Here is an 11993-nt window from a genome sequence, read left to right on the forward strand (position 1 = left end):
GATCCCCTTATCAGGAGTTTCAGAATATAGCTCTTTAGTATTAAACAAGTATATCACTTACCTTTTGGATAGATTTTATATTCTCTCTGACTTGGTAGGAGTCAGATGTGCATGGGACCTCAAAATTCTAGAAACAAATAATAACAGAAGTAGGATACGTAACCGTCTTTCAAAAAGAATTATTTTTAGAGAACACTGAATATTGCCAAGTGAAATTAACAGGTAACGTAAAGCATGTTTTTGATATCCATGATAAAGCATCTACAACAGCATTTTAAAGGGCTTATAAGGTTGGCTTTCCTTTAAAATAAACGTAGTGGTTTACACAGTAAATTTATTTTTCCGATCTCTTGTGGGTTTCTGATTATGAACTCCTTAAAATATTTTTTTTACAACAAACACTTAAAACTATTACTGAAGTATCCAATGGCTTTAAAAGTTTGTTTTTTTTTTTTCTTTAAAAAATCCTTTAGAGTTTGTATTACAATTTTAGCAACTACATTAACTCCAGTAAACCGGTGTTTTCTTGATCTGGGCTTCACAGTACAAGAAAGACATATTAATGGAGTTGCACAAAAGGTTATTAAGATAATTAAAGGTCTGGAGTGTGTCATGTAAGGGAGGCTGAAAGAGCAGAGACTGTTCAGCCTGGAAAGGGAAGGCTGAGGGGGCTCTTATCAATATATATAAATATCTGATGGGATGGTGTAAAGAAGAAGGGGCCAGGACCTTAGTGGACTACAGACACAGCCCAAGAGGCAATGGGCATGAATCGGATGGGCATCGAAACAAAGGAAATTCCATCTGAACATTAAAGTTTTTTTTTTGTTTGTTTGTTTGTTTTACTTTGAAGGTGCTTGAACAGGTTGCCCAGAGGGGCTGTGGAGCTGCTATTCTTAGAGATACCCAAAACAGAGATACTGGACACAGTCCTGGATAACCTGCTCTAGCTGACCTTGCTTAAGTAGAGAGGTTGGACTAGATGATCTCAAAGCACCTTCCAACCTCAATGATTCCCATTACTCTGTATGTGATTATAATCTTCGCATGTGCACAAAACGATTGCACTACTACATGAACTGAAATTTCTAAAAGTTAATGCTAGGCATGTTAAACAACGACAACAAAAAGTAAGGATGCTCAAGATAAGAAGATATGTAATTAGAGGTGCAGAGACAAACACAACTAGAACTCACAAACAAACCGTATCAGTGCCAAACAAGAATTTATGCAGGAAACGTATGAATTCAGTCCTAGATCCACAAGAACAAGTTCTCCTGGCATCACTTTGCTGGCAATAAGCACCTGTTTGGCAGGGAGTTTCATTGACTCAATTTGTGCATACAGCCCTGTCAGCTCAGAAAAATATTCCGTTGACTTACACCTAAATCGAAGTAACCCAAACACCTGGCAGTAAGGTAAAGCTACGGAAGCATATGTGCAAACGCAGTCCTAACACACATGACATTTATTCTTCCAGTTTATCTAACCATTTAGCAGAGCAGAGAAGCATTTTAATGTGGTTTACGGTGTGATCAGAAAAATCCATCTAGTTGGCTATGGAAGCCTGTTTGAATTCTGCAGGACAGTCAGCCTACATAAAAACCACCAGCCATTCAGAAAACCTGCCTGGAACAACTATCTGCATAGTAACAGAAATAACTGTGTTCTTGTTACCTGCTTAAAACATACTGCTGGGGCTTCAAAGTCTGTTTCCTCAGTCCTTGAATTACCAGCAGCTTGATGAGAACCAGCATCCTGTTTTTTCCATTTACAACAGTCCCATCGTTGAGGTGTTTCAGTTGATGGTGTACATTTATTAGCTTGCCGATTTTTCTTAGAAAACTCCTCATATCGTTCTTCATACTCTTCTTCACAAGTCCTAGATAATTTATTTGACTTCTGAGTGAAAGGCCTATCATCATGCACATCTGTGGATGTGCTAGGTGACTTTTTTGGAATTCTGACATCTTCACTCCATTTTTTGTCTCTGTCTGCCTTTTTATGGGGAACATGCAAATCATACACAGATGACTTAAATTTTTCCAACATAGTTTGTTCAGCTTTTGCCTTTAGTTTGCAGAGTTCAACTTTCTCTTTCCTTTTCTTCACCACCTTGTCCCTCTGAACTGCAAAGCTATGCCAGAGTCTTTTTCCTTCTGTTCCATCAAAAGGACCTTTGTTGTGATTTTCCCTGCTAGTAGTCACTACATCAGTGGTGCTTGCACTTTTTCCGCATTTAATTTCTTTGGATTTAAATTGTATAACTATTCTCTTTCGCTTTTCAGATTGGATTAAAGAACTGTCTGTAGTTCTGCTTCTGTTTGGAGATTTTCCTTGGGATCTTCCATCAGCACCACTCTTAGAACTTTGGTATCGTTTCTTCCCTTGCCCATCTTCCTCTGTTTTGAATCTACAGAAATGTTACCAAAAAAAAAAAAAGCTCAGTTGATATAATAGAACAAAAATCAAAGAAACAAACAAGCACAACTGTGCTTGATTTTGGCAGTTACAACTACGAATTTATGAGTAGCACATTGGTGTGTCCTTAACCATGAGCAACATCTGTCCTTTAAAATAACTTCATACAGCACTTTTGGTATATACATCTTTATCAGCTGTACAGCAGTTTCAATTTACCAAATTGAGAAAAGATTTTTTTGCATTTTACTACCTCTTGGTTTGAGAGTTGCCCTAATGCAGTCTAGTTCCATCTTACCACATTGGCAAGTTTTAATGGTGTTTTAGTGATGCATAAGGTGTGTCACCCTAAAATTCAAGTATGCAGCAGTCTTGGTCACACAGTGCCAAGCACTTAATGGCTTTCAAACAGTGCAGGTTAAACAGGCTGAGTAACTTGGAAAACGAATGACTGAGGGAAATACATTAGCATTCTACAGGAATTATGACAGGAAGACTGAATAAGAATCTATTTCTTGTAAGAGCAGAGAAAATACTCAATGAATTTATGATACACTAGGTTTAAAATACCCAAAAAGTTTCTGCCCTACTCTATAACAGTGTTATCAAAAGTACTGGAGCAGCAAAGGCTGTTTAGGCAACTTGTGTAGGACAGGTTACTTAAATGCACTGACAAGCATGCAACAAGATTTTGCCACAATTAAGAAACAATCCAAAGCTTTACCATCTCAGGACTCATGAGACCATTCTTACCTTGCATCAAATAGTTTTTGAACGCTGTTTACACATGCTATTAAGGTGAAAGATTGCTTTCTTTGCCTTGGAATCAGCTACTTCACACATCTGGAGAAATCAATGATTTCAGGACTACAGAGCATCTATTTAAAGTGCTAATTTCACTGCAGAATTATCCTCCAGACTTCACTGTAGCCTTTTTTTTTTTTTTTTTGCTAACAGAATGTGTAATATGCAGTACAGATCAAGAAAGTAATACTCAAGACAGGAAAAAAAAAAAGATTTTTTATGACAGTAGTGTTGGAAGGATATTATTCCTATCTTATTAGAGTTTAAAAAAAAATGTTTGAACCCTGTTTTCTCCACTATCTCAATATGACCATCTTAGACAGAATCCACTCATAAACGCAATGCCAATACTTCATCCGTTAAAATGCCAGATTTTACCTGAACAAGTCAAATACAAATCTTAAATTCAAATTCAATTTAAAGCAATCTGATTTTTTTTAGCAGTTCTATTTAATGACAGAGCAAAAACTTACCTGTGAAATTCTCTCTCTCCTTTCACAGTAAGATTATAAGATCCTGTGTCTTCAGAGTTCTGAAAGAAGGGAGAAAAAACCCAAGGGTTTATAGAGAAAACAGCCATAACAAAACCTTCACAAGATGGAACAAGCTATTATTTCATGCTAGATTCATTACGATTTCAAGTAAGTTAACCTTGAAAAAGGCAGATCCATACCTGTCCAGATCCAAAGAAGGTGTTTTCCTTCAACCTAGTCACGATGTGCTATATACATTATCATCTTTTGAATTGTTCTACAGTATGTGATTCCCTATGGAGTTGGATTAGATTTTCTAATTCCCTTAAGAACAGGAACCAGAGTTTGTATTTCTAAAGGTGCAGCTAATATAATAGGTTCTGTATCTAAAAGGGCTGTATAGGTGGTTAGTAGCAATTTTTTTCCCAAGGTATCATGCCATCACTTTGAACCAAATTGTAGAGCGGTTAACTGGCTTTTCTCAAGAGCTCATTACCACAGCCCCTGCTGATATCCACTCACATTACTTGTTCCCTAACAGGAAAATCCCCGATTACTCTTGGTTTGAGTGGAACTTGTTCTATTTCTTTAGCTAAAGCCTGATAACATGACAATGTAGGGCTGTTTGAATCCTTACGGCAATCTAATAAACGTATATTGTATTCCACCCCAGGTAAAAGCAAACCTTTCCTGGTCCTCAGGTTGTAATGGGACCATGAAAACATATCCTTGGTGCCTAAGGCACTGTGGTGGGTACACTCCACTCCTGTACTTGGCATAAGTCCTGCTCAGGCTTATGAGCGGCAGTAGGCCTCAATGAAATCGCTCCTTGAAGGGATTGCTCGTTAGCAATTGAGCCCCAGGCAGAGCTCATGCCAGGGCACAACCTGATAAGGAATCTGAGATGGACTGGAGTCAATCACTTCATTCAATGAATATGAAAGGAAAAGCCATCATGGCATCATTCCTCTGTTACCTCCAGAATTTGGTGAAGTCTGACACTGTTTCACCCCCCTGTTGAGGACTAAGGGTGGTGGTGGTGGTGAATTGCACAACTTCATTCCTAAACAAATTGGCAAAAAAACTAAATCCTGGAAAATTACTGACCAAAAGACAACGGCCTCGCAATCACACAAATAGTGATCCCAAACAAGAACTCCTGGAACTCTCCAGGGACTGCAGTGGTCTGCACCCTCCATCTCCCCCGAGCTGTGGGGACTTCAGGACACCCCTGAGGAGACGCGCATCGCAGGGCTGACCCTTTGAGGAACAAGCTCCTCTGTGGGACAAAGCAAGAAGGATGCTGAGTAATTCACTCCCAACAAGGGAGTAGGGATACCCCTGAGGGGATGTACATCTCAGGGCTGAACTTGAGGAACAAGCTCTCCGCAGACCAAGAGGAAGGCTGAGTAATTCACTCAAGGGGATATTTGGGAAGCATGTGACTGCATTTTTAACCCCCCTCCCTGGACCCTGTGGTAAGTCCCAGGTGAACCTTGCCATTCGCAAATCTTTAAGTTGGTGTTTCTACTGTAGCAAATGTCTTTAGATCATTGTGTTAACTAACTACTACTTAGATACTGATCAAGTGCTGTCAAAATCACATCCCTGCCCATGGCAGGTGGGTTGGAATTAGATGGGGTCCCTTCCAACCCAAACCATTCCATGATTAAATCTAACTTTGTTATTTGTTTTAATGGTATATAATAAATCTTCAATTGCTGCTACATTAGAGTTGTGCAAAATCTAATTCCATGACAGGCACCATCTAAGGATGAGCCACTTGTTATAGACAGTAACAGAGGTGACAGCAGTATGTAACGGTCTGGTATTTTCATTCAATTTATAATAATCTATTGTCAAATGCCAGGTGCTATTAGGCTTATGAACAGGCCAGACAGGGGAATAATATGGGGAATGAGTTTTCTGAATAATACCGCATCATTCTAAATCCCAAACATGATACCATTGTACATGAGTTAAGGTACTTTGCGACAATTTACTTGCGGCCTGCAACAGAAAAGCAGTAGACCCTTCATCTGATATTTCACCCATGGAGATTACTAAGTTTTGAGTTAGAGGGTTTGGCACCCAAGTACCTAAAGGAGCCTCAATGCTCTGAGATTTTAGTGTATCTGTACCTAATACGCTTAAAGGTCCTACTGCAACAACAGGTCTTCCATTGGGCAGAGTCAGTTTTATCCTGGCTACGGGAAGCTCTTGCCTTTTCCCAACAATTCCTGTGACAGAAATTCTTGAGTTTTCACAATTAATCCAAGAGCATTCTCCACCCTGGATTGGTATTGAGGCCCCCATATCCATGAGAAAAGAGACAATATAATTATCATTTACCTTTAGCAATATAGAAGGACTGTTGCTAATATTAATTCCAACAATTTCAGCCACTTGGGACAGTTCATGGGAACTCCAGGGGCTTGAGTTGAGGAGTTCTTCTGTCAGTTTCAAGACAGAAAGGCCAGGGAATCAGGTAGAATATTATCTGGGGTCAGAAAAGAGGAAGCAGATGGAACAAGGCTGTCTGGCACCCTTTCAGCATTCACACCAGGGGTCTGAGCACAACTGCAACCCCTCCTGTGCTTATCCCATAATCTCAGTAAGAGAAATGTAGGCATTTTATCTAAATGACCTGATGTAAGACCTACCTTCACAGAAGACCACATGAAGACCTCAGTCTAGGTCTCCATCCCATCTATCAGAGAGTCTACTATAACACCAATTAATTTCAACATGGAATTTAGGAACATTTTGTCCCTTATGGGGATTTCCTTTTGACATTTGGACAGCCCTAGCCTTTTTTTCCCTGTGGCAAGTAGCTGAGTCAGGCTTATTTTTGATGAAAGATGTCGTTTTGCAGCTCTCAAGACGTTATATTACTCCAAGTCTGGGCTCCACTATGTAACATGCATTTATTTGCCTTAGAGCACACGATATTGAATTTAATAAAGAGAACACATTTCGACCGACCCCTGCATTGGGATTTTAAAGAACTATTCTGTTTCCTAGGAATTTCTGTCCAGCTTTATCCTGATGAAGCATGAGAGCCCCTGCTCCCAATTTGCAGAACTGTCCCACCTATCCTAACTAGTCCTCCACTGAATATTTGGAATATCGTAGGGATATCCGCCTTAGCTGATATGCAGTGTAACTGGCAGCAGTCACTGTGACCTGAGGTGGTGGGGGAGCACCTCTGTTGACAGGAGGGAGTTGTACCATGCAAGTTTTAATGACAGGGATCAGAGACTATGTTATCTTGGTTAGTTCAAATAAGGATGCGGGGGCAGACAATTCAGCCTCAGAGTCAGCATGATCCTCCTCATCAGCACATGCATATTCTTTCAAGGATTTCACTCTCTGAAACTGGACATGTATGCTCTTGTTCTAACCAGCATAAAGCCAGAGGTCTGAGATTAGTTTCTTAGTTGTTTTTCATATGACTACAGGATTCAAATGGCAGCTGCTTGTGTTTTGCCATCTTCAGATCACTGTAAAGCAGCCCACGAGTCTGTTTCTTTTCTTCTAGAAACTTTAGTTTCTAGTTATCACAAAAAAAAGTGCCTACAGTAGCAATTGGCTCTGCAAAAAGCCCAATGAAAGGTCCCTTCTGCTCCTTTTACATTTATGACTTTCTTGACACCTCTGAAATTCTTCTTGCAGGATTTCCCAATTACAATTCTCACCTACTGAACTCCCATCCCCTAGACACTTTCTTTCCCTTATATTCTATCCCACTTTGCTATTTTTTCCACAGCCTCCCCCCACGTATCCATGACTTGTGTATTTCACAAAATCCCCTTTCTGACACCAATTAAGGTCCAAGGTGTGGAGCCACCCAGCCCACGGGTATACAGAGATCACAACACTGAGTTCAGGTAGAACTGTTCGGTTACTAGTTAGGGGGAACATTTTGAAACCAGTTGCACAGGCTTGGTTAGGAATACAGATAGTCCCCAAACAAAAAAATTGAACAGTTCTCAGTTAGAAGGCAGTTATACTACTGCTTGGCATATCCGTATTGTCAGCTGTGTCACATTAGTGTCAGAGATCAACTGGAATGCAATTTGATCAGGTCAGAACAGAAGCAGTTCGCTACTGCAGCTACAGAAGAGAACACAGAGCAGCCGAATGACAGGCTCTACTGATACAAACTCTGCCCTCCGCTGATATGACTTCTGACCAGTTAGTTTATATACCTTTGGGTTATACGACTCAGTTTTTGCAGAACTACAGCAGAATGTAGTAAGTTACAACAGGGAAGGGTAACATACAGAATACTTCAGATAAGGAAGCTGTAGACGGTACATCCTTTTACAAATAATTCAATCCTTCAGCTATTGGGTCATGATGACTTGGCAAGGCCATTAGGTCACTGCTGCAGACATTTTCCTAAGCATAGAGGCTTGCAAAGGCCTAGGAGGCATTAGCTAGTTTGCTTGTACATTAGAAAGCACTTAAAAAATAAAAGGGTTACAGAAACCAGTGGAGCCCTAAGGAAATTAAAGAAATCTTGAGAACTTCTGACTGTGGCTGATTCTAGAGTTCCAACAGCAGAAAAAGCAAAGACATCATAAAGTAAAAGGCTGTTACAGGCTGCTGCCATGCAGAATCATGTCATGTAACTTGCTGCTGGAAGTGCTACTCAGCTCACCCGATTATAATCAAATAGGAATCAAAGTGTTTCATTGGTTTATTAACAATTTGATTAACTTGCAATCAGTGAGCTAAATGCTCAGAATCAATACCAACAAAGTCAAACCATAATAAAACTACAAAATGATACAAGATTAAATGATTTGGTACCAAAAAGTTTTAATCTCACAGACCTACATGACATACAGTGGCACAGTTATTTACACACGCATGCTGCTGGAGATGCAGGAGCTCCAGCCCTGCGCACAGCTGTGCCACTTCTTACAACCCCCTAATGTACACAGGGGTGAGAAGGGCCCCCGTGAGCTCACGCACACACCCCCACGGTGTGCAGCCCTACGGGTTGCACCCCATACCATCATCCCACCGGCTGGAATGAAGGTCACTGGGCATCTGACCCGGAGGGTGCTCCATCAAGGCTAGGTGGAGGCTGCGATGCTGGTGGGGCCACAAAATCAGTAGTAAGTTCTACAGCTTATCTGTTACTGCTTTCTCACTTCAGGTCTCTTCCCCTTCACCTACAAGTTCTTGAGATTTTTTTTTAAATACTTCCTTTCAACTTAAACCCTTCTTTTCTCAGAAGTCTCTTGATCATTCCCTGATTTTCATTTAATTTGGTCATCTTAAGCAAACTTTCCTACTATGACTTTCCTCTTAGCATTACTAGTCTTGGGTAAATGTCCTCTTAGAACAGACTGTTTTAGATGTTGTATTTACACACAATTTACAATCACATGGCAATCATATCAATCATATCGTCTGTTGTTATGCAAGCCACATTACCAAGAGGTGGCAGTGCTGACTCTTCCAGACAGCTCTATTTAAAGCTGTTCTAAATTATCCTGTAACAAGTGTCCTTTCATTCATACTTCCTGAATTATATGCCAAACTATTAAATGCTAAAAGGCATAAAATCTTTTGTAATCTGCAGTCATAGTTATACCACACAAAAACAAACAAAAAAACCCACAAACACCCTACAATTGTACCCAAATATGACGCCATAGAAATAGCTTACCCTTTCATCTGTATGAGCCAAAGATCTCTTATCCGTACTATGATCACACTAAAGATCCACTTGCTACTATTCAGAAGTTTCCTTATCATTTTGCTATTAATAGATTAGGTTCCCACTGTTCTTTGCACTAGGTCAATGCTTGCATGTAGCAATATTTAACTTTGGCCCAAATAGACTGCAGACATGCAATAGTGAACTCGGTACTCTTTGAATTGGTATAGGCATTAGTAAAGGCAATACAGCTGTAGTAGGAGGTTTCAAGCAAAATCTTTAACCTTTGTACTATAGAAGAAAAAATAAAAACGGCAAAGCCTTAGAGTAAGCTAATATTAAAAGACAAATGGAATAATAAGGAATTTGGAAGAAAAAACAGACATTTGGCTTTGAACTGTAATTTCTACATGGGCAAAAGGTTTCTAATGTGTATAACTCAGTTTATAAGGCCACAATATCACATTCATCAACAAACACTTGTAAATATTTGTTGAAAGATAAGACAATATGATAAGACAAAAGCACTCGCCTTTCATATATGCTTTACGAAAACCAAAGGAAAAATCTAGCAAACTGAAGCATGGATTTATTAAATTACTGGTTTATTGGCTATATATTACACTAGTAGTAGGAAATCTTTCCAGAAGTTCAAATGAACAATCAAAAGATCAATGGGAAGCTACATACAAGCATAACCAAAATGATTATCAATGATTATTTTACACACACACAACACACCCTACAATATACTAAGAATCTACATACAATTTTAGTCATTGCTTTGAATCTCATTGGTTAAGAGGAAATACCCAAGAGTCGCTTGTTAAAATATTGCAACTAATCATAAGTTATATATATATATATGAGCCAAGATAATGAACAACCCAGGAAAATGGTAGTAGTTTTGGTTACAGATTTCAGCTCTGCATTCCTCACCAGGAAGTTACACTTAAAAAAAAACAACTCACAACTTCCGACATGTATTCCACCCAGAGGCTCTAGAGAAAAACATATACCAGCTACCTGACTAGAACTTAGTAATTATCTGACAAATTCAGTCCTCCTGCTGTTTTTAGTGGTCCTACCTTTCATTGTAAAGTTTGATTCATCCTTCCATAACAAAACTGCTAAATAATTCGTGTTCCTCCCTTGAACATGGGCATATGATTAAAAAAAAAATTAATACAACTATTCCTACTTTGTCATCCTGGCCATCCAAACTGTCCTCCTTTCCAGTTAATTTCTTCAGTTTCTTTTTAGGCATCTTCAAACCCTAAGGGAAAAAAAAATAAGTGTTAGTATTATTATTTACTTCAAATTTTAACCCTTACTGGTATAGAAATAATTTAACTTCATTATGAAAAAAAAAAAACAACTTTGTTTTCTCTTCCAAGTACGAGCCACAGCAAATTTGAACAGTGTTGACAATCCATATCTCACTGACAAAACTACCCAGAAGAAAGGGTGGCCATTCCTTACTCTACTATCTGCTTCCGAGATGTAGATTTTCTACTAGTAAACATACCAGATGAGCAGAGGCTAACACCCTTTTATAGCCTTTATTATAACAGTGAACTTTTAAAGCAGTTCCAACTCTAATTCTTGCCTTAGACTCCCCCCTTCCCAGGAAGGAAGATGTTATACGACACAGGGCCCTTTGGATGCTGAGTGACAGAACTACACGTGAAGCAACACCAAATTTGCCATGACTTACTACAGAATTGAAATACTAGTTTTTGCCAATGATAAGCAAAGAGCAGAACTGGATGACAGAGAGGAACAGTAAGCAGTTGCTAAAGCTCAAGTCAGTTAGGTCTCTCACCCTAAAGAGACTAACAGGGAAATCTGCTCCACAAACAAGTCTCACCCTGCTGTCACACCAGGACAATGCCTTCGCCAGGCTGCCCCCCTGGTCCAGCCGCCCAAGGAACACAATTAGTGCTCCCTCAAACCGTGTATTTAACGCAGGCTGAGCCTGGGAGACCTCCCTGCTCCCTGGTGAGCTTGTCACCTCATTACTTCTGCCCCAAACCTGGACGTGCTGCCTCTCCGACCGTGCCTCGCCCCAGCTCGACGCGCCCCATGCGAGCAGCGCAGCGAGGAGCTGGACGAGCCTCGTGCCTGGCGCGGCGCTCTAGGGGCACAAGCCGCTCACCCCCGCCGACGAGGCCAGCGGCGGGCGTGGAGGGCCGTAGGAAAGCTTCACCGCCCGCTCCCAGACCCCGCAGCCGGCTTCCCGAAGCACCGGCCAGCCGCCGGCGGAGCGGTGCCGCAGCAACTGTTGAAGTAACCGCGGCCGGAGCCTCCCCTCAGCCGAGGCCCAACAAGTCCCGGCAGCGCCTGCCCCAGCCCTCGGGGCACGAACCGGGCGGCCTCCCCCCGGCCGCGGCCTCCCCCCGGCCCCGGCCCCGGCCCCGGCCCCGCCTCGCACCCACCGCCCCGCCGGCGTCGCAACGGCTCGGCTCGGCGCGGGGCGCCTCAGCCCCTCGCCCCGCTCCGGCCCAGAAAGCGACCGCTCCCTGCTCCTCGCTCCTCCTCCCCCCGTCCTTCCCCCGCCGCGCAGGGCCCGGCCCGCGGCCCAGCGGCGCTCTGGGAAGTGTAGGCGGCGCTCGGCA

General features: G+C 41.4%; 1 protein-coding gene across 5 annotated transcripts in view; it reads right to left on the minus strand.

The window, feature by feature from the left end:
* The window catches only part of SWT1 (SWT1 RNA endoribonuclease homolog), a 42707-nt gene extending 30755 nt beyond the window's left edge, over positions 1-11952 (minus strand). Inside the window, exons 1-5 of one of the 5 annotated variants that reach the window (XR_014587615.1) lie at positions 11814-11951; positions 10577-10651; positions 3699-3757; positions 1678-2413; positions 62-127 (exon numbers count right to left, since the gene is read on the minus strand). Coding sequence is in view for 4 of the 5 variants with exons in the window: in XM_083847076.1 (XP_083703202.1) it covers positions 62-127; positions 1678-2413; positions 3699-3757; positions 10577-10642 (927 nt within the window). In the remaining variant the exon portion in view is untranslated. Of the gene's footprint in view, positions 1-61; positions 128-1677; positions 2414-3698; positions 3758-10576; positions 10652-11533; positions 11747-11809 lie in introns of those variants that run through there. The other 4 variants (XM_083847076.1, XM_083847074.1, XM_083847077.1 and 1 more) reach the window with 4 other exon arrangements.
* Positions 11953-11993: the final 41 nt, after the last annotated feature.

The sequence above is a fragment of the Anser anser genome (genome assembly GCF_964211835.1).
Source record: "Anser anser genome assembly, chromosome: 8".
In the NCBI taxonomy this organism is placed as follows: Eukaryota; Metazoa; Chordata; class Aves; order Anseriformes; family Anatidae; genus Anser; species Anser anser.